General features: G+C 35.3%; 1 protein-coding gene across 6 annotated transcripts in view; it reads left to right on the plus strand.

The window, feature by feature from the left end:
- TRIP4 (thyroid hormone receptor interactor 4) overlaps positions 1-23,682 on the plus strand; it is a 105,522-nt gene that overhangs the window by 20,470 nt on the left and 61,370 nt on the right. For 4 of the 6 annotated variants that reach the window (XM_077128186.1, XM_077128185.1, XM_077128184.1 and 1 more), the window contains 6 exons: positions 17-150; positions 3,530-3,607; positions 4,920-5,132; positions 6,972-7,050; positions 9,142-9,271; positions 11,257-11,472. In XM_077128186.1, coding sequence (XP_076984301.1) covers positions 17-150; positions 3,530-3,607; positions 4,920-5,132; positions 6,972-7,050; positions 9,142-9,271; positions 11,257-11,472 — 850 coding nt within the window. Of the gene's footprint in view, positions 1-16; positions 151-3,529; positions 3,608-4,919; positions 5,133-6,971; positions 7,051-8,885; positions 8,983-9,141; positions 9,272-11,256; positions 11,473-23,682 lie in introns of those variants that run through there. The other 2 variants (XM_077128187.1, XM_077128189.1) reach the window with 2 other exon arrangements.

Here is a 23,682-nt window from a genome sequence, read left to right on the forward strand (position 1 = left end):
TTTTTTTTCTTTGAAGAAATTCTAGAGGGACAGAGATCAGGAGACCAGCTAAAGAGGAGTAGGCGGAAAGGGAGAAACAGACAGGAAGTTCCTGCATTTGCTGAACCTGAAGCAACCATAGAGGTCAAAACACCTTTTGATTTGGCCAAGGTGAGTGCTTGTAAAATAAAGTCTTTTTCTGGCTATATGGAGAGAAGGATTTGATTAATGTATTTTAGAAAACAAGATGTACAAATTGATATGGAATGGTAATTTTTCCACAAAAACATGAATTTTGTGGAGAAAAAATTATAATGTTACACTGCTTCCTTGTTTGGGGCAGCCTGATTAAATAAGTTTTATAAAAACATTTTTGCTTGGAGATGATATATACACATGTATATATATATTAATAATGATATATATGATGGAATTATTTAAGGTAGGGAACCAGGGCTTCAATTTCAACATTTTTTTTGTATTTTTATACTAAAGATGTGTACCATTCTAGCTATTTTTAGGTGTATTCCTATTTTGAGCCAGCTTCCATCATCATCATCATCATAATTCAGCCTTCAGAGCTTTTTCACATTCTGTTTTTCAGCTCTCACAACAGCCCTGTGGGGTGAGCAAAAATATTTATAATCATGACAATTTGGCAAGATAAATATCCCCTAAGAAGGAAAAGCAGTAACCAAAAAGTTCTTAGTGTGATCACCATGTAAAAAATATGAAAAATCCAGCAGCTGTTTTTGCAGAAATAGAAAAGCCAATCATTAAATTCATATGGAATGGCAAGGGACCCTGAATAGTCAAAACCACACTGAAAAAGAATAAAGCGACAAAATCAAAACAGTTTGATACAGGCATAAGGAACAATATAAACCAATGCAATAGAATCAAGAGTCCGGAAATAAACCCACAAATCTATGGCCAGCTGATTTTTGACAAGGGTCCTGAATCTATTCAATATAGAAAAAATAATCTCTTCAAAAATTGTGCTGGGAAAGCTGGATATTCACATTCAGAAGAATGAAATTGGACTTTACCTCATACCATACACAAAAAGTAACTCAAAATTAACAATCTAAATATAAGAACAAATACTATAAGATTCTTAGAAGAAACGTAAGGGGAAATCTTTACAACCTTATATTAGGCAATGGATCCTTAGAATTTATACCAAGCACATGAGCAACAGAAGAAAAAGTAGATAAATTGGACTTCATCAAAATTAAAAACATTTTTGCTAAAGGACAACATCAAGAAAGTGAAAAGACAACCTATAGAATGGAAGAAATTTGGAAATCACATTTCTGATGAGGGTTTAAAATCCAAAATATGTAAAGAACTCTTACAACTCAACAAAAAGACAAACTAATTTAAAAATGGACAAAGTGTTGAACAGATATTTCTCTAAAGAAGATACACAGATGGTCGATAAACACATAAAAAGATGTTCAACATCATTTTTCAGTAGGGAAAAGCAAATCAAAACCACAATGAGATACTACTTCATAGCCAACAGAATGGCTGTTATTTAAAAAACAAAACAAAACCAGAAAATAAAAAGTGTTAGCAAGGACGCAGAGAAATACGAACCCTCATACATTGTTGGGTAAAATGGTTTGGCTGCTGTGGAAAACAAGTTTGGTGGTTCCTCAAGAAGATACATCTGACCATATGACCCATAAATTCCAGTCATAGGTAATATACCCAAAAATACAAAGCAGAAACTCAAACAGATCAGTCACAGCAGCATTACTCACAATGCCCAAAAGATAGCAACAACGTGAATGGAAAAACAAACTGTTTTATAGCCATATAATGGAATACTGTCCAGCCTTAAAATATAAAATTCTGATACATTCCAGATAAGAATGAACCGTGAAAACATTATGCTAAGTGAAATAAGCCAGACATAATAGGACAAATATATAATTCCACTTAGATGAAATATTCAAAATATGCAAATTCATAAAGACGGAAAGTAGATTAGTGGTTACCAGGGACTTTGGGGAGGAAATTGCTTAATAATGGACGCCAGCTGGGGGAGTTATTGTTTAATAGTTTACTTTTTTGGGAGATAAAAAATTTTAGTAATGGAAGGCAGTATTGTAGCACAATATTGTAAAAGTAATTAATGCCATGAATTTTACACTTAAAAAATGGTTTAAATGACAAATTTTATATTTGATTACCATAGTAAAAAATACATGGAATAGTGTTTGCAAAATAATGTAACATTAAAGAAATAAAAGAAGACAGTGAAAGCTTTTTATCAGTAGGGGGAAAAAATGAACAAAGACTCACAAACAAAAGATGTTTAACCTTACTAGTAATTAGAGTGACCAATTCATCCTGGTTTGCCCAATACTTTCCCAGGTTTAGCACTGAAAGACCTGTGTCCTAGGAACTCACTAAGTCCTGGACAAACCAGGATGGTTGATCACCCTACTGGCAATCAAATAAGTATTCATTAAGTCATTGAGATATTGCCTATTACATCATCAAAGATTTGAAAAAGAGAGTAGTCATAATGAGTTTGTATTAGAGCAGGTACCTGCTGTGCACTACTGGTGGCAACGTAAATTGGTTTAAACTTTCTGGAGGCAGTTTGGCAGTATGCATCAAGAACTATGGATATGATTATGTATTTTTTGTTCATATATTTATGACTTGTAATATTACTTTTCAAAATCTAACTTATGAAAACAATCAGAAATACTCACAAAAAACTTATGTTGTGCACAGTGTTATTTATAATATGGAAGACTTGAACCAGTTTAACTGTCAAGCCATAGGAGAAAGAGTCAAATAAATTGTGATTCCTTCATTTGATGAAATATCATTCAGCTGATAAAATTGTTTTCTAAAATGTTTAAGTTGGGAAAATGCTCATCATTGAATATTATATGAAAAAAGCATGAATCTAAGATTTATATATGTGTGTGTGATTTTGTATGCTTAAAAATGCACATATAGGGGTGCACTGGTAGTTTAGTGGTTAGAATGCCCACCTTTCATGTGGGAGACCCGGGTTCGATTCCCGGACCATGCACCCCCCTCCCCCCCAAAAAATGCACATATAGGCTCAGTGGCAGAGTTCTCGCCTGCCATGCCAGAGACCTGGGTTCATATCCTGGTGCCTGCCCATGTATTTAAAAAAAAAATGCGCATATATAAAAGAAAAAAAACACAAAACAAAATACACATATATATACTACACACACAAACATATATTCACACACACATATATAGAAAAGACTAGTAGGAAAATATTGAAATGTTTTTTGTTCTTCAGATGATAAGATCATTGGTGTTTTAATTTTTAATTTTATACTATTGTATTTTCTGCTTTTATTTTTGCAGTGAACATGAAAAGTTTTATTTTTGGTGGGAAAAATAGAAAAGATAACAGCTAATATAAAAATACCCATGTACTGACCACACAGAATTGATAATTGATAACATTTTTCATATTTCTTTCTTTTTAATAAAATAAATAGAACCATACAAAATAAAAATTATCTTTGTTTCCTATACCCAGTGGTTCTCCATTTTGCCCTTCAGGGGACATTTGAAAATGTCTGGAGACATTTTTAGTTGTCACATATGGAATAAGGAGGTAGGTACTACTGGCGTCTAGTGTATAGAGGCTAAGAATGCTGCTTAGCATCCAGTGATCCACAGGAGAGTCCCAACACAGAGTCAGTAGCATTAATAGTGTCAAGATTGAGAAACCCTGCATATATGGTCCCTTTCCCTTCTACTGCACAGGTGACTGCTACCGTAAATTTGGTATGAGTTATAATAGTCATGTCTCACATTGTGGGGAGGGTAATGATTTTCCTCGCAGAGCTGGGCTTAGATAAGGAAGGCCTCTTCCCTGAACATGTCGTATCCCTTTTTACATACCAAAGAACTGTTCTCTTACTTATAGTAACGTCCTTATCTACTGGAACTCTTAAACTTCAGTCTTTGGAAATGCTTGGAAACCTCTTAATTTAAAAAAAGAGTAGTAGAAGAGACCACATAATTCCAAAGACAGGCATTTATGCATTTTTTTCACGTTTCTTTTTTTAAAGTTTGTTTTATAATATATATACATACCTTTATAATCAGAAACAAGACATTACTAGTTCCATAGAGTTCCTTATGCATCTGAAAAATCACAAGCCTCCGAAGTGAACGCTTTCTGGGCATCCACCACTAGATTAGATTAGTTTTGCCTTTGTAAATTTTATATAAATGTAGCTATGCTGTATTTATTCTTTTGTTTCTGGATTCTTTCTGTTAACATGTTTATGAAATTCATTCTGATTGTTTTGAATAGCTATACTTTGTTCATTCTCATTGCCTTATAGGATTCTATTAAGTGAATACAGCACAATTTATTCATCCTACTGTTGTTCCTTTGGGTAGTTTCCAATTTCATTATTGCAGTGAACATTTTTATACCTATCTTTTGTTGAACATATATACACATTTTTCGTGGATATACAGGAGTTGAAGGGTCACAGGACATGTGAATGTTCAGTCCATTTTTTATTGATTTGTCTTATTTATTTTATTTGTTGTTGTATTTACAAATCCACGAATATCATCTGCTTTTACAGGCATTCTTCTTTGTATGATTTCCAATTCAGTTGTGCTTAAAGATGTCATATATACAACTTTGTAACATTTATCTTCCACCAGTCATGATTGGGAGATGAGAGCAACTAGCAGAAAAGGCAGATTTATTAGCTAGTTTTTCTAAAGCGTAACTTTTCCTCAGACCCTTGAAAATAACTACTTTGTGTTTTCTCACTCTCTCCTTTCATGGTTCCTGGATAGTATGTAAGTTGTTATTGGACAGAGGTGGAGATTCCCCCCCCTTGACTATTTTTATTGTCCTTAATTATTCGATGTTATTTCTGATGTCTTTGTATAATTAGGCACAAGAGAACAGCAACTCCTTAAAGAAGAAGACAAAGTTTGTCAATTTATATACAAAAGAGGGACAGGACAGGCTTGCAGTCTTGCTCCCTGGTCGCCACCCATGTGATTGCCTGGGCCAAAAGCACAAGCTCATCAATAACTGTCTGATCTGTGGACGTATTGTTTGTGAACAAGAAGGCTCTGGCCCCTGCTTATTCTGTGGCTCTCTGGTAAATCGTGTCTTTTCTATTTTATTTTACCGTGCTTTGTGTTAATATATAAAGCCTTTCAGATCTCTAGTCATTTCTCTTTTTTCCTTAGTGAATTTCTTCCCTAAGATGTCCACTGAACTCTAGAAGCAAGAATTCGATTAGTCAAAAACTCAAGGTTATATCTTAGTACTGAGGCCTGTTAGTGGGAAGGTTTTGAAAATGTACATTATCAAGAGATCCAAGTCTCATGTTAAATTAACTTCAATTCTAGAAAGTTTTAGGGCCTGAAACATTTAAAGCATTTTTTAGTCAAAATCTTCAGATGTGGTTCATATCCCTAGGGCAACAGAGCCACTGTGACATGATCCTCAGCCTATTATAGCTTCTCTTTCAAGGACATATCCCTGTTTTAGCTCTGCTCTGTCGAAGAGAATGACCTCAAGAATGTAGCACTAGTGAGCAGTCTAGAAAGCTTATTCTGCCAGTTGAGCTATCTTGAAGAAGCAGTGGCACTTGGTATTGGTGAACGCATCCATTTTATATTGATTTATTTTTCCTTCTTTGATGAGGCCCTTAATTTTTTCCATATATTTGGAGTATACACTGATAGATAACAGATGACCTGAAAAATGTAGTGTCTGTCAATAAAATGTCCATGAAATGACAGTAAATTTCTTCCCATATGGGGTTTCCCTAGAGAAATATCCTACAATTGCTGGCAGAAATTTTGTGTCATTGAGGCAATTGCTAGGAAGTACACTGTCTTCTGTTAGATCCCTTGGATCCTTCAGTTCAAGAAGCTAATGTAAAGCAGATCAGCCTTGAAGTCTTTCAGTTTTATAAGCTCGATTTGAAATAGTTTTTATGTAGCCCTTCTCAGTCTCCCTTCTTATAATTGCAGTGATCTTTGCATAATATATTGTGGTAGTTAGATTCAGGTGTCAACTTGGCTAGGTGAAGGTGCTTAGTTCTGTTGCTGTGGACATGAGCCAATGGCATGTGAAGCTCATTTGTTGCTGATTATGTGTACAGTCGGCTAGGAGGCCTGCCTGCTGCAATGAATAATGTTTGATTTAATTGGCTGGTGCTTAAATGAGAGACTCAATGTAGCACAGCCCAAGCAGCTCAGCATACCTCATCTCAGCACTCAGCTCAGCCCAGGCCTTTGGAGATGCAGAAAGGAATCACCCCCGGGAAAGTTGTTGGAATCCAGAGGCCTGGAGAGAAGGCCTTGGAGATTACCCTGTGCCTTCCCACATAAGAAAGAACCTCAGTTGAAAATTAGCTGCCTTTCCTCTGAAGAACAAACGAAATAAATCCCCTTTTATTAAAAGCCAATCTGTCTCTGGTGTGTTGCATTCCAGCAGCTAGCAAACTAGAATGTATATTCATTTATTTTATGAGTAGGTAATTTTCAAAGGCAAAGAAACAAAATATATGCTATAAAAGCTACACTAATTCTCACTCGTGAAATTATAATTCGCTTCTTTTTTTGGTTCCTTTTAATAAGGCAGCTGCTTGTAATTTCTCTTATAAAACTAAGACTTCAAGATTAGAACCTAGAAGACAAAAAAAAATTCCTTGTATTTTTTTTTCTACTCTTTTCTCAATGGTGGCAAATCTTTGTCCTTTGAAAATAGTTTAGATTCTTTTTTTTGAAATCATCAGTCATTTCAGGGACACCTGCAGTGAGATCAGTTTTATTCAGCTTATAAAAGAAGGGAGAAACAGAAAGAGACCTAGGGAAAAACTCATATTTTTTCTGGATAAGGAAACACATGTAATGTGTAATTTGAAGTTATTTTTTCGGAATATCAAGCAAACAATATGATTTAGCATTTTCTTATTACCTTATAGGTATGTACTCATGAAGAACAGGATATTTTGCAACGTGACTCAAACAAGAGCCAGAAATTGCTGAAAAAGCTCATGGCAGGTAGGCAGCAATCTTCAGATTGGATCACCATGGTGATGGGTACATTTTGTTTTATCTGTTTCTCTTCTCTCATATGCAAGATGTAGTTCATTTATCTTTTGTTTTATTTCCTTGGGATAAATTCCTAAGAATGGAATTATTAAATCTACTAATATCATTTTTCGCATTTGAGAGGTATGTGCCAAATTATCTATCAAAGTATTGTACTAAATTGAGGCAGTAGTATCAACATACCTCAAAACTTTGCACTGTTGAATTTTGACATCTTTTTTTACAGTGGTAAAGTTGTAATTGTAAAAATTATTAATGAAGTATATGTCTCCATATTTTTTCAGTTAGGATTTATTTAAAGACATTGCTATGGGGAAAGATAGTTTTAAGTGCCTTTCAGGACACAAGAATAATATATATACAGATCATATATATATAATATAAATATGTATATATTTTAAGAAAGATTTGATAAACTTTGAACAGGCTTGGCTTTTTTTGTTTGTTTGTTTAATTAGAGAAGTTGTGGGTTTACAGACCAATCATGCATAGAATACAGGATTCCCATATACCACATTATTAACACCTTGCATTGGTTTGCCACATTTGTTACACTTGATGAAGGCACCTTTTTATAATTATTCTATTAACTGTAGTCCATGTTTTAACTTATATTCATTGTGTTCTACTGTTCCTTGGATTTTTTTTTTATTATTCTATGGATTTTTTTTTTTTTTAATTAAAATCTCGAACTATATATACAACCAAACATTTCGGCACATTTTATAATTATTCTATTAACTATAGTCCATGTTTTAACTTATATTCACTGTGTTCACTGTTCCATGGATTTTTTTTTTTAATTTAAATTTCAAACTATATATACAACCTAACATTTCCCCTTTTAACTACATTCAGATACATATTTCAGTGCTGTTAATTAATTAATTAGATTTATGTTATGCTACCATCACCACCATTCATTACCAAAACTTTTCCATTATCACAAATAGGAATTCCGTACATTTTAGGTTTAACTCTCTCTTTCCTATACCTACCCCTTCCTTTGGTAACCTATTTTTTAGATTTTGACTCCATGATTTGCTTATTCTAATTATTTCATTTTGGTGAGATAATACAATATTTGTCCTTTCGTGTCTGGCTTATTTTACTCAATATGATGTCTTCAAGGTTCTTCCATGTTGTTGCATGGATCAAAACTTCACTTCTTTTTCATGCTGAATAATATTTCATTGTATGTGTATATCACATTTTGTTTATCCTTTTATCAATTGATGGATACTTGGGTTGCTTCCATCTTTCAGGCTTGGAGTTTAGGTAAAGATAAAGATCAGCCTTCATTAAAGCCAAATTTTATTCCTAATGCAATTGGGATGTTGGTTTTATATAACCTGTGACTTTGTTTTCTAGGGTGTATATTTGTGATATGATGTTAAAGAGGTGGCTTGGGGGTGGTGGAAAGAATGTGGACTTTAGAGTCACACAGAACTGGGTTCAAATTTTGTTTTTACCATCTAATTTACTAAGTAAATTCAGTTAAGTTGTTAGCATCCTCAAACTTCCCTTGCCATATCTGTAAAATAAAAATAATGAAAATATCTTACCAGGTTATTGTGAAAATAAATATAACATATATTAAGTGCCCTAGCATCTGATAGGTTCTCATTAGTTAATAAGTTATGCCCCTTCCCTGAAATTTCTCCTTTTTTCCTTCCATTATTTATAGTTTTGATATATAAAAGTATATTTAAATGTGATAATTAGTCCTGTACTCACTAATATTTTTTATTTATAAGGTACTTTTATGTTGTCTTGTTGAACAGTTTTATACCATTATCGACCCAAATTTCTGTAAATGAAGAAAAGGACAGAAATGTTGACTGAAAACCTATTTGTCAAATACTGCTTGATGCTTTACAGGTAAAGCCTGGCCTGTATACTTGTTTGTAACAAAGGCCTCAGACCACTGAGGCAGAAGCAGATCTTCTAATGTTTTATTCTTTGCTGCACAATGATATAAAACTAAGTTTGTATTATAGATCACTTAGATTTTTATTCAGTTTCCTTACTGAATTTCAGGAATGGAGAATTCTGGAAAGATGGGCATCTCCAGCAAGGACCTTCTTCCTCATCAGGAATCTCGAATTAAGTCTGGTTTGGAAAAAGCTGTCAAACATAAAGACAAACTGTTAGAGTTTGACAAAACTAGGTATGATGTGGTTAGATTAACAAATGCTAAGAAATAGATTAGATCTAGAAATAGATTAATTCTGACCACTAAAATATTATTTTACAACTTGATATCTTGTCAGAGTGGAGTATGAAAAAGTTTACAGTAAATGAAGAGACCTCTATCTTGCTTTCGCATACATTTTTGAATAAGATAGGCTCCCAGCAAGAGCATCTTGCCCTGTGGCATTTTTTGATTCTTGGCAAATGCTAGTACCTTAATATATCCCCTGGAAAGTTGACTTGAGATGACAGAATTCCCCATTTTTTCACTTGCAACCATTTATTCAGTCAGTCAGCATATCATGCCATGTGCCAACTGCTATGCTGGGCTCTGGAGAACCTATAAGAGATTACCTCTGGAAGAGCCTAGGTAATGCCAAGGGAAGCCATGATCTACCCTTTTCTTTCCATTTGGCACTAAATTTCTTTTCTGTTTCAATAATTATTGAAATGTACATAGATTGGCTTTTACAATCCTATACTATTGCTGTTTAGCCCACTGATTTCTCTTTAGGAGACAGATTTGTAGATTTAAGTTCTATTTTTTATTCCCTTCTCTTTTGTTTTTTACCTTTGGACAGAACTATGTATTGAAAACCAGTTAGTGGTAAAGGACATTTAGATAAAACATATAAACTCATTTCACTTTTTAAATGGCCATGTGAGGAGGATATGTTAGTTTCCTGAGAAAGATCCTGAATCGCTCATTTTTATAACTGACCTGGGAGACTATTTCTGGCATTATAATCCTTTAGTAAGCAGCATCTGCTGATTCCAAATCATTTGCTGTAAATATATAATATGTAATTTAGAAAATTGTTCCTTAAGTAAGCTAGGCTTACTTCATGATGTATATAACTTAAATTCACTCAATTCTTTAATATAACATTTAGCTCTTCTCAGTAAAAGTCACCATTAAAGATGGAATTAGAAATGAACTGTATTTCTTAATATTTAAAAACAGAATATGGTCTCTTCCTGTTGATGTTGCTGCTTTGCTGATTGTTAAGGGGCATCAGTTTCATTGTCTAGGTTCACATATGGGACCAGATTCCTTCTCAGTTCTCTTAAACTTCCCACTTTAGGGAGATTCTTCTTTCTAACTTAAAATCCAGCTGAATCCTGAAAACTATAAATCAATATATGACTCTGTTTTCACTATTTCCCTTATGCCTGTACATATCAGTAATTTGTAATTTTATGTACAAACTCAGTTTTAACTGGTTTTGTGACTTTGGAGTAGTCAGTTAACTTCTACAGAACCCCAGATTCCATATCTGTAGAATGAGATAGTAGGCTCATCAAAGATCCTTCTAGTTCTCAGTTTGTAGGTCGGTATAATTTTAGAGTTAGGCCTGATTGTCATACCTTGGAACTTAGCCTATGGTATTAGTGGAAGAATTGGAGATAGGGTTGTGTGGAAATGGGGTGGAAATTGGCATATAGTATTAGACTAATGGATTATTTTAAGAGTAATTAGTTAAGCCCAACTCAGTACAGGATTGAGATTCAGGATAAAACTCCAGTTTCTGAAGGGAGAACAAATAGGCATGGCAAGAATAGGCTCGTTCCCAATTACAGAGGAATTAGGTTATTAAATAGGCTGCCAAGACATGCACTCAGATATAGCAAAACCATGCTGAAGTGCAGCTATTAGAAGAGGGAGACTGGGCTAGAAAAAAAGATAGAAAGTGGATTATGGTGCTGTGTCTTTTCCTGCTTGAGGTTGAGATTAGTGCTAAGAGCAGGGCTGAGTCTGCAGTTGCAGTGGGGTTAATATATCCAGAAGTTGGAAAGTAGGCAGGGCTTGACCTGGTTTATGAACGGGCATGGGTATCTATATTTAAGACAGTAATCTTTAAAGACAGCTGAAGAGTAAGTTACCTTGGAACAGTTTCCTAGTAATCACATCCTTTTTGTCAACAGGTCATCTTATTGCCATACATTCTTTTTTTCACTTAGTGTTCGTAGGACTCAGGTCATTGATGATGAGTCAGATTACTTTGCCAGTGATTCTAATCAGTGGTTGTCCAAACTTGAGCGGGAAACTCTGCAGAAGCGAGAGGAAGAGCTGAGAGAACTTCGACATGCCTCCCGACTCTCTAAGAAGATCACCATTGACTTTGCAGGCAGGAAGATTCTGGAAGAAGAAAATCCACTAGCAGAGTATCACAGCAAGTAAGTAGGCATAAATAGAAAGGATCTGAAAGAGGAGGAGCAGTTTGAGTATAAAGGATTTTCCCCTCAAATGTACCTGTCTTGCTGTTGATTTTAAAAGTAATATATTCTTTTGAAGTGGAAAACATGTAAAATAACATGTAAGAATAGCTAAGAAAATTTTGAAAATGAACAATGAGGGAAACTTGTCCTGTTAGATAAAATGTTTTTTATAAAGCTGTAGTAATTAAAACAGTGAAGTATACAGTTTGGGCACAGAAATAAATAATGAAACATTGTAGAATCCAGAAAGATTACTTCTGTGTGTACATGGATATTTGTAGTGTATATATGTGTGTGAATCTAGTAATCAATAAAAGTAACATTTCTAAGCAGTTAGAAAAGGATAAGGTATATGGTGTTAGAATGGTTGGCTTACTGAGGGGGGGGAAATTAAGTTATATATTTATCTCAAATCATGCCAATTAAATGGACAGATGAGCTAAATGTAAAAGAGAGTGATAAAAGGATCAGAAAATAATATTGAATATAGAAGAATATTTTTATAGTTATGGTGGGAAAAAGCTCTTCTCTAAGCAAGGTATGAAACCCAAAAGTGATAAGCACATAAGATACTGGAAATAAAGTAAAAAGACAGTGCTAGACTGGGAAAAAAAATTTTTTTTTTAACTTTTAAACAGTTTTAAAAATATTTCTATTGTAAACAACAAATATACAAATATTCTTGACATATAAACATTCTTGATAAAATTACAAACAGTGGCTCACAACATCATCACATAGTTGTGTATTCATCACCATGATCAGTTTTTTGAATATTTTTCTCTCTCCAGCAAAAGAAAGAAAAAAGAAAAAACTCATAAAAAAAGAAAAATCATATATGCCATACTTCTTACCCCTTGCTCTCATTGACCACTAGTATTTCAGATTACTCAATTTATTGTAACCTTTGTTCCCCTATTATTTATTTCTTATCTGTATTTTTTACTCATCATCTGTCCATACTATAGATAAAAGGAGCCTCAGACAAAAGGTTTTCGCAGTCACACAGTTGCATTGCAAAAGCTATATCATTATACAATCATCTTCAAGAAAGATGGTTACTGGAATACAGCTCTACAGTTTCAAGTACTATTCAGTTTCAGCTCTACAGTTTCAGGTACTATTCAGTTTCTATTGTAAACAACAAACATACAAATATTCTTGATATATAAACATTCTTGATAAAATTACAATCAGTAGCTCACAACATCATCACATAGCCACTCTAATACACCATAAACTAAAAAGGGGATATCTATATAATGTGTAAGAATAACGTCCAGGATAACCTTTCTGAAATCTCTCAGCCACTGACATTTTACTTTTTCTCATTGGGAGAAAGTATTTTACAAATTTTTCTTTTTTCCAATCAAAAGAACAGTATTCATACTATATAAAGACCTGCAGGTTAAGAGAAAAAGACAAAAAATTCAGTAGAAAAATAGGGAAAGGCTAAGACCAGACAATTCACAGATGAAGAAATAAACATAGGCAATAAACATTTTAAAAGATGCTCAACTAGTAATCAGGAAAATGCAAATTAAAAAACTCAACACAGAGGAATTAGGGGAAGATGACAGAATAGAAAACTCAAGGAACTAAACCTTCAACAAAACAAATATTGAACTGGCAGGAACTGTCTGAATCAACTGTTTTGAAACTTGGGAATCTAGTGGAACACTGTGCAACAGCCAGGGAAGAGCTAGAGGAAATGGCAGTAACTTGGGGTAAATATTGGTGAATGTCACTCTCCATGCAGTGGCTTCCAACCCCTATCTCCACAATGAGGTAGTAGATAGCAGTGAGCACTATAGTCTAAGCTCCTGGAGCGGCTTGCTGATGCCAGTGTGGGTTATACTCCAGAATCCAGGAAACATGGTCTGATCATTGGTCACTGCTTTTTTTAAAACATTTATTTATTAATTTAAAAAAATTAAGAACAAAAACGTTTGCATATCATTCCATTCTACATATATAATCAGTAATTCTCAATATCATCACATAGCTACATATTCAGTTGATCACTGCTTTTGATCAGCTACTTCAGATAGATGTGGTCCCTGGCTCTAAAGTGTCCATTGTTCCAACCTTTCACTCCTTCCCCATCCCCTAGGCAAAAGTGACAGAGGAGTGTTAAAGAGACAATACCTTTTTTTTTTTTTTTTAAATCTCTTTCCTCTTCCCATTCCCTGATTGGAAGCAAAAGTAGTGGAAAGGTCACAAATAGATGGCTCCAGCCCTCAACAACAACAATAACAAAATACCTGATACTCCCAGAATAGTGAGAGTGTATTTCCAGGGTTACAACAACATAATACTCAGAATGTCCAGTTCTCAACAACAAAAAAAGATTCACAAAACACATAGAAACAGGAAAATATGGCCCTTTAAAATTTGCCAGATGTCCTCTTAAGGAAGCTCATACACTGGAACTATTAGTCAAATACTTTAGATAAACTATCTTAAATATATTCAGTGAGCTAAAGGAATCCATATAAAAAGAACTAAAGGAGATTAGGAAAATGTCTGGGCAAAATAAAGAGATGGAAATTTTGGAAGGAACCAAACTGAAATTCTGGACATGCAAAATACAATACGTGAAATGCAAAACCCATTAAATGGATTCCACACCAAATTTGAGTAGGCAGAAGAAAAGAATCAATGAACTAGAAGACTAGACAATTCCAGTTATCCAATGTGAGGAACAGAAAGGAAATAATTAAGAAAAATACACAGAGCATCAGGACCTGTAGGACACTGTCAACCATATCAATATATGCGTCATTGGAGTTGCAGAAGGACAAGAGAGGGCAAAAAAAGTATTTGAAGAAATAAAGGCTGAAAATGTCCCCAATTTAATGAAAGTCATCAATATATACACCCAGGATTTTCAATGAACTCGAAGCACTAGAGACACATAAGAGATCTACACCAAGATCACCATTGTAGTGAAATTGTTAAAAATCCAAAGAGAAAGATAGGATTTTGAAAGCAGCAAGAGAGAAGAGACTTGTCACATAGAGGGCATCTCCAATAAGACTGACAGACTATTTTGTATCAGAAACCATGGAGGCCAGAAGACAGTGGGATGGCATATTTAAAGTCCTTAAAGAAAAATATTATCAAGCAAGAATTCAATATCTAGCAAAGCTATCTTTCAAAATGAAGGAGAAATTAAAGTGTTTATAGATAAACAGAAGCTGAGTTAATTAGCAGAAGACTTGCCATACAAGAAATGCTAAAGAGAGTCCTTCAGACTTGAATAAAAGTATACCAGACAGTAAATTCAAAGCCATGAAATCAAGAACATTGGTAAAGCTAACTACATAAGTAAATATAAAATCTTGTTTTGTACTTTTGGCTTGTAACTGCTTCCCTGCCCCACCATGTGCCCTACAAACAAATGTATAAAATCTATGTTAATGGGGGGGACTTCCGGAGAAGATGGCGGCTTAGTAAGATGCGTGGGTCTTAGTTCCTCCTCTAGAACAGCTACTAGAGAAGTAGAAACGATTCAGAACAGCTCCCGGAGCCACGACAGAGACCAAGAAGACAGCATACCCCATTCTGGAACGGCTGACTGGCTGGGAGAACCCGCTCCGGTGAGATTGCCGAGGGGCGCAGGCTTCCCCAGGCCAGGGCTGCAGGCAGCCGGAGTCCCTCCCTCCCTCCTTCCCGGGCTGGCTGGGAGAATTGGACAGGCGGTCCCCTCAAGCCACGGTGGCTGGTGCCCACCCCCCCATGCGCGGCCCCCCCGGACCAGCTGGGAGAATTGGATCGGAGATCCCCAAGCCGCGGAGAATGGCGACCGGGATCCCTTCCAAACACGTGGCTTCCCGGTCCAGCTGGGAACGGTGGATAGACACTTCCCCAAGCCGCGGCGACTGGCACCTCCCCGCCACGCTTGGCGCCCCGGGCCGGCTGGGAAATTTGGACAGACATTCCCCCAACTCGCGGAGGCCGGCGACCCTCCCCGCACGCGGATCCCCGGGCCAGCTGGGAGATCCGGATTGGCACTCCCCCAAGCTGCTTCAGCTGGCGACCCCCCCCACAGCGAGAGTTTTCCAAAGTTAAAGGGGCCACAGCATCTTTTACTGCTGGGACCCGCAGACAGATGAGCGCCACGAGCGCCACCTACTGGGCAGGATAAGAAAAACAGAGCCCAGAGATTTCACAGAAAAATCTTTCAACCTGCGGGGTCTTACACCCAGGGAAATCTGATTAAATGCCCAGACGCCAGCAGAAGATAATGGATAACGCTCAGAAAATTGAAAATGTGGCCCAGTCAAAGGAACAAACCAATAGTTCAAATGAGATACAGGAGCTGAAACAACTAATGCTGAATATACGAACAGAAATGGAAAACCTCTTCAAAAACCAAATCGATAAATTGAGGGAGGACATGAAGAAGACATGGGCTGAACAAAAAGAAGAAATAGAAAGACTGAAAAAACAAATCACAGAACTTATGAGAGTGAAGGAAAAAGTAGAAAAGCTGGAAAAAACAATGATACCTACAATGGTAGATTTAAAGAGACAGAAGATAGAATTAGTGAATTGGAGAATGGAACATCTGAATTCCAAAACGAAACAGAAACTATAGGGAAAAGAATGGAAAAATTTGAACAGGGGATCAGGGAAATGAATGACAATATGAAGCGCACAAATATACATGTTGTGGGTGTCCCAGAAGGAGAAGAGAAGGGAAAAGGAGGAGAAAAACTAATGGAAGAAATTATCACTGAAAATTTCCCACTCTTATGAAAGACCTAAAATTACAGATCCAAGAAGTGCAGCGCACCCCAAAGAGAATAGACACAAATAGGCGTTCTCCAAGACACTTACTAGTTAGAATGTCAGAGGTCAAAGAGAAAGAGAGGATCTTGAAAGCAGCAAGAGAAAAACAATCCATCACATACAAGAGAAACCCAATAAGACTATGTGTAGATTTCTCAGCAGAAACCATGGAAGCTAGAAAACAGTGGGATGATATATTTAAATTACTAAAAGAGAAAAACTGCCAACCAAGAATTCTATACCCAGCAAAATTGTCCTTCAAAAATGAGGGAGAAATTAAAACATTCTCAGACAAAAAGTCGCTGAGAGAATTTGTGACCAAGAGACCAGCTCTGCAAGAAATACTAAAGGGAGCACTAGAGTCAGATATGGAAAGACAGAAGAGAGAGGTATAGAGAAGAGTGTAGAAAGAAGGAAAATCAGATATGATATATATAATACAAAAGGCAAAATGGTAGAGGAAAATATTATCCAAACATTAATAACACTAAATGTTAATGGACTGAATTCCCCAATCAAAAGACATAGACTGGCAGAATGGATTAAAAAACAGCATCCTTCTATATGCTGTCTACAGGAAACACATCTTAGACCCAAAGATAAACATAGGTTGAAAGTGAAAGGTTGGGAAAAGATATTTCATGCAAATAACAACCAGAAAAGAGCAGGAGTGGCTATACTAATATCCAACAAGTTAGACTTCAAATGTGAAACAGTTAAAAGAGTCAAAGAAGGACACTATCTACTAATAAAAGGAACAATTAAACAAGAAGACATAACAATCATAAATATTTACATACCGAACCAGAATGCCCCAAAATACTTTAGGAATACACTGCAAACACTGAAAAGAGAAATAGACATATATACCATAATAGTTGGAGACTTCAATTCACCACTCTCATCAATGGACAGAACATCTAGACAAAGGATCAATAAAGAAATAGAGATTCTGAATATTACTATAAATGAGCTAGACTTAACATACATTTATTGGACATTACATCCCACAACAGCACGATACACCTTTTTCTCAAGTGCTCATGGATCATTCTCAAAGATAGACCATATGCTGGGTCACAAAGCAAGTCTTAACAAATTTAAAAAGATTGAAATCATACACAACACTTTCTCTGATCATAAAGGAATGAAGTTGGATATCAATAATAGGCGGAGTGCCAGAAAATTCACAAATACGTGGAGGCTCAACAACACACTCTTAAACAACGAGTGGGTCAAAGAAGAAATTGCAAGAGAAATGAGTAAATACCTCCAGGTGAATGAAAACGAAAGCACAACATATCAAAACCTATGGGACGCAGCAAAGGCAGGGCTAAGAGGGAAATTTATTGCCCTAAATGCCTATATCAGAAAAGAAGAAAAGGCAAAAATTCAGGAATTAACTGTCCACTTGGAAGAACTGGAGAAAGAACAGCAAACTAACCCCAAAGCAAGCAAAAGGAAAGAAATAACAAAGATTAGAGCAGAAATAAATGAAATTGAAAACATGAAAACAATAGAGAAAATCAATAAGACCAGAGTTGGTTCTATGAGAAAATCAATAAGATTGATGGGCCCTTAGCAAGATTGACAAAAAGAAGAAGAGAGAGGATGCAAATAAATAAGATCAGAAATGGAAGAGGAGACATAACCACTGACTTCACAAAAATAAAGGAGGTAATAACAGGATACTATGAACAACTTTACACTAATAAATACAACAATTTAGAAGAAATGGACGGGTTCCTGGAAAGACATGAACAATCAACTTTGACTCAAGAAGAAATAGATGACCTCAACAAACCAATCACAAGTAAAGAAATTGAATCAGTCATTCAAAAGCTTCCTAAAAAGAAAAGTCCAGGACCAGACGGCTTCACATGTGAATTTTATCAAACATTCCAGAAAGAATTAGTACCAACTCTCCTCAAACTCTTCAAAAAAATCGAAGCGGAGGGAAAGCTTCCTAATTCATTCTATGAAGCCAACATCACCCTCATACCAAAACCAGGCAAAGATATTACAAAAAAAGAAAACTACAGGACAGTCTCTCTAATGAATATAGATGCAAAAATCCTCAACAAAATTCTAGGGAATCGAATCCAACAACACATTAAAAGAATTATACATCATGACCAAGTAGGATTCATCCCAGGTATGCAAGGATGGTTCAACATAAGAAAATCAATTAATGTAATACACCATATCAACAAATCAAAGCAGAAAAATCACATGATCATCTCAATTGATGCAGAGAAGGCATTTGACAAGATTCAACATCCTTTCCTGTTGAAAACACTTCAAAAGATAGGAATACAAGGGAACTTCCTTAAAATGATAGAGGGAATATATGAAAAACCCACAGCTAATATCATCCTCAATGGGGAAAAATTGAAAACTTTCCCCCTAAGATCAGGAACAAGACAAGGATGTCCACTATCACCACTATTATTCAACATTGTGTTGGAGGTTCTAGCCAAAGCAATTAGACAAGAAAAAGAAATACAAGGCATCAAAATTGGAAAGGAAGAAGTAAAACTATCACTGTTTGCAGACAATATGATACTATACGTCGAAAACCCAGAAAAATCCACAACAAAACTACTAGAGCTAATAAATGAGTACAGCAAAGTAGCAGGTTACAAGATCAACATTCAAAAATCTGTAGCATTTCTATACACTAGTAATGAACAAGCTGAGGGGGAAATCAAGAAACGAATCCCATTTACAATTGCAACTAAAAGAATAAAATACCTAGGAATAAATTTAACTAAAGAGACAAAAAACCTATACAAAGAAAACTACAAAAAACTGTTAAAAGAAATCACAGAAGACCTAAATAGATGGAAGGGCACACCGTGTTCATGGATTGGAAGACTAAATATAGTTAAGATGTCAATCCTACCTAAATTGATTTACAGATTCAATGCAATACCAATCAAAATCCCAACAACTTACTTTTCAGAAATAGAAAAACCAATAAGCAAATTTATCTGGAAGGGCAGGGTGCCCCGAATTGCTAAAAGTATCTTGAGGAAGAAAAACGAAGCTGGAGGTCTCATGCTGTCGGACATTAAGGCATATTATGAAGCCACAGTGGTCAAAACAGCATGGTATTGGCATAAAGATAGATATATCGACCGAAGGAATCGAATAGAGTGCTCAGATATAGACCCTCTCATCTATGGACATTTGATCTTTGATAAGGCAGTCAAGCCAACTCACCTGGGACAGAACAGTCTCTTCAATAAATGGTGCCTAGAGAACTGGATATCCATATGCAAAAGAATGAAAGAAGACCGGTATCTCACACCCTATACAAAAGTTAACTCAAAATGGATCAAAGATCTAAACATTAGGTCTAAGACCATAAAACAGTTAGAGGAAAATGTTGGGAGATATCTTATGGATCTTACAACTGGAGGCGGTTTTATGGACCTTAAACCTAAAGCAAGAACACTGAAGAAGGAAATAAATAAATGGGAGCTCCTCAAAATTAAACACTTTCGTGCATCAAAGAACTTCATCAAGAAAGTAGAAAGACAGCCTACACAATGGGAGACAATATTTGGAAATGATATATCAGATAAAGGTCTAGTATCCAGAATTTATAAAGAGATTGTCCAACTCAACAACAAAAAGACAGCCAACCCAATTACAAAATGGGAAAAAGACTTGAACAGACATCTTTCAGAAGAGGAAATACAAATGGCCAAAAGGCACATGAAGAGATGATCAATGTCCCTGGCCATTAGAGAAATGCAAATCAAAACCACAATGAGATATCATCTCACACCCACCAGAATGGCCATTATCAACAAAACAGAAAATGACAAGTGCTGGAGAGGATGTGGAGAAAGAGGCACACTTATCCACTGTTGGTGGGAATGTCAAATGGTGCAACCACTGTGGAAGGCAGTTTGGCGGTTCCTCAAAAAACTGAGTATAGAATTGCCATACGACCCAGCAATACCATTGCTAGGTATCTACTCAAAGGACTTAAGGGCAAAGACACAAACGGACATTTGCACAGCAATGTTTATAGCAGCGTTATTTACAATTGCAAAGAGATGGAAACAGCCAAAATGTCCATCAACAGACGAGTGGCTAAACAAACTGTGGTATATACATACGATGGAATATTATGCAGCTTTAAGACAGAATAAACTTATGAAGCATGTAATAACATGGATGGACCTAGAGAACATTATGCTGAGTGAGTCTAGCCAAAAACTAAAGGACAAATACTATATGGTCCCACTGATGTGAACCGACTTTCGAGAATAAACTTGGAATATGTCATTGGTAACAGAGACCAGCAGGAATTAGAAACAGGGTAAGATAATGGGTAATTGGAGCTGAAGGGATAGATTGTGCAACAGGACTAGATACAAAAACTCAAAAATGGACAGCACAATAATTCCTAATTGTAAAGTAATCATGTTAAAACACTGAATGAAGCTGCATCTGAGCTATAGGGTTTTTTTTTGTTTGTTTGTCTGTTTGTTTGTGTCTTTTTTTTTTACTATTATTATTATTTTTATTTTTTTCTCCATATTAACATTCTATATCTTTTTCTGTTGTTTTACTAGTTCTTTTCCTAAATCGATGCAAATGTACTAAGAAATGATGATCATGCATCTATATGATGATGTTAAGAATTACTGATTGCATATGTAGAATGGAATGATTTCTAAATGTTGTGTTAATTTCTTTTTTTTCTTTAATTAATAAAAAAAATCTATGTTAATGGGCATATAATGTGTAAAGGTGTAATCTGAGCTGGTAACAATATAAAGGGAGAGGGATGGAGATATATAGGAGTAGAGAGTTTATATGTTACAGAAACTAGGTTGGTATAAGCCAGACTAGGTTTTATAGTTTAAAATATTAATTAGAATACCAAAGATAGCTGCTAAGAAAGTAACTAAAAAATATATAAGAAAGAAAAGAAGAAGGGACTCAAACTGCTGTAGTATGAAAAAACACCTAAATACAAAAGACAGCATAATGGAGTAATTGAGGAATAAAAAAATATCCAGTGCATACCGAAAACAAATAGCTAAATGGCAGAAGTAAATCCTTTCTTTTCAATAGGTATCTTAAATGTCAATCAACTACCCTCTTATAAGGTAGAGATTAGCAGATTAAGATGAAAAAGCATGATCCATCTGTATACTAACTACAAGTGACTCACTTTAAGTACAAAGATACAAAGAGGTTGACATTAAAAGGGTTATAAAAGATATTCCATGCAAATACTAATCAAAAGAGAGCAAGAGTGGCTATTTTATTGTCAGAGTAAACTTTAAGTCAAAAAAGTTTACAAGAGACCATGAAGGATATTATATATTGATAAAAAGTTCTATCCAGCAAGAAGATATAACAATTATAAATACATACGCAGCTTAGAACAGAGCCCGAAAATATATGAAACAAAAATTGACAAAATTAGGGAGGTCCACAGTGGCTCAAGGTGACTTCTCGCCTGCCATGCCGGAGACCTGGGTTCGAGTCCCAGTGTCTGCCCATGAGAAAAAAGAAAGAAAAGACAAAATTGAACATACAGCATAAGAAAAGAAAATTACAGACCATTTTCTGATGCAAAAATCCTCAAAAAAAAATACTGGCAAACAAATCCAACAGTATATTAAAAGGATCATATATCGTGATCAGGTGGGATTTATTCTAGGAATGCAAGAATAGTTCAATGTAGTAAACCATGTTAATAGCATAAAGGGGTAAAAACACATGATCATCTCAATTGACACAGAAAAGCATTTGACAAAACCTTTTCATGATAAAAACATTGAGACAACTAAGAATAGAAGGGAACTTTCTCAACATGATAAAGGCCATTTGTGAAATAACTGTAGATAACATCGACTCAGTGGTGAAAGACTGAAATTTCTCCCCATCCCCTAGATCAGGAAAAAGACAAGAATACCTGCTGTCACTATTGTTATTCAACATTGTCCTGGAAGTTCTAACCAAGGTGTACAGACGAAAGAAAGAAAAGTCCTCAAAATTGGAAAAGAAGATGTAAAATGATCCCTTTTGCAGATTACATCATCCTATATAGAGTAAATTCCAAAGAATCCACAAGAAAGCCACTAGAACTAATAAACAAATTCAACAAAGTTGTAGGAGACAACTTTGAACATGCAGAACTCAGCTGAGTTTCTATACACCAGGAATGAACAGTCTGAAAAGGAAATCAAGAAAACGATTCCCCTTATAATTACATCTGTAAGAATAAAATATCTAAAATAAATTTAATTAAGGAAGTTAAAGAATTCTGCACTGAAAGCTGTAAAACATTGCTGAAGGAAATTAAGGAAGACCTAAATAAGTGGAAAGACATCTTGTTTTCATAGATTGAAAGACTTAATACTGTTTAAGTATCAATACTAGGGGGTGAGAAAGTAGTTCAGTGGTAGAATTCTCACCTGCCATGCGGAAGACCCGGGTTCAATTCCTGGTCCATGCACTCCCCCCCCCCAAAAACAACAAACAAACCAAGAATAGAAAACAAAAGCAAAAAACATTTAACAATTGTGCTGTAATAACAGGATACTTAGATAGACAAAGAATGAAGTGTTTCCTCTGCCATAGAGCAAACAAACAAACAAAATGACAATACTGCCTGAGGTGACCTACAAATTCAATTAAATCTTATCAATATTCCAGCAGCCCTTTTTGCCGAAATGGAAAATCTGATCCTCAAATTCATATTCAGGGCAAGGAGCCCTGAATAGCTAAAACAGCCTCTGAAAAGTAGAACAAATTTGAAAGACACTTCCTAACTTCAAAACTTACTATAAATCTACAGTAATTAAAACAATATTGTACTTGCACAAAGTTAGACATATAAACTAGCACAAAATAATTGAGAGTCCAGCGATAAATCCACAAATGTATCGTGAATTGATTTTTGGCTAGGGTCAAGTGCATTCAAAGGGAAAAAAATAGTCTCTTTTAAAGTTGGTGCTGAGGCAACTGAAATCCATATGCAAAAGAGTGAATATGGACCCTTACCTCTAATCATATGTCAAGATTAACTCAAAGTGGATCAACGACCTAAATATAAGAGCTAATACTATAAAACTCCCACAAGAAAACATGGCGAATATTTTGCCTTGTAGCAGTGAATGGATTTTTAGATTTTTACACTAAAAGCAGAAGCAGCAAAAGAAAAAAATAGATAAAATGGACTTCATCAAAATTAAAAACTTTGTACATCAAAAGACATTATCAAGAAATTGATCTTCAATGAAAGGGAGTGGTAAGGGGTATAGAAAAAAATAGGGGAAACAAAGGCTAAAATATATCAGGTAGATGGAAATACAAGCAGTCAGTGAGAAGAAGGGA

This window comes from Tamandua tetradactyla, chromosome 14 (genome assembly GCF_023851605.1).
Source record: "Tamandua tetradactyla isolate mTamTet1 chromosome 14, mTamTet1.pri, whole genome shotgun sequence".
Taxonomy (NCBI): Eukaryota; Metazoa; Chordata; class Mammalia; order Pilosa; family Myrmecophagidae; genus Tamandua; species Tamandua tetradactyla.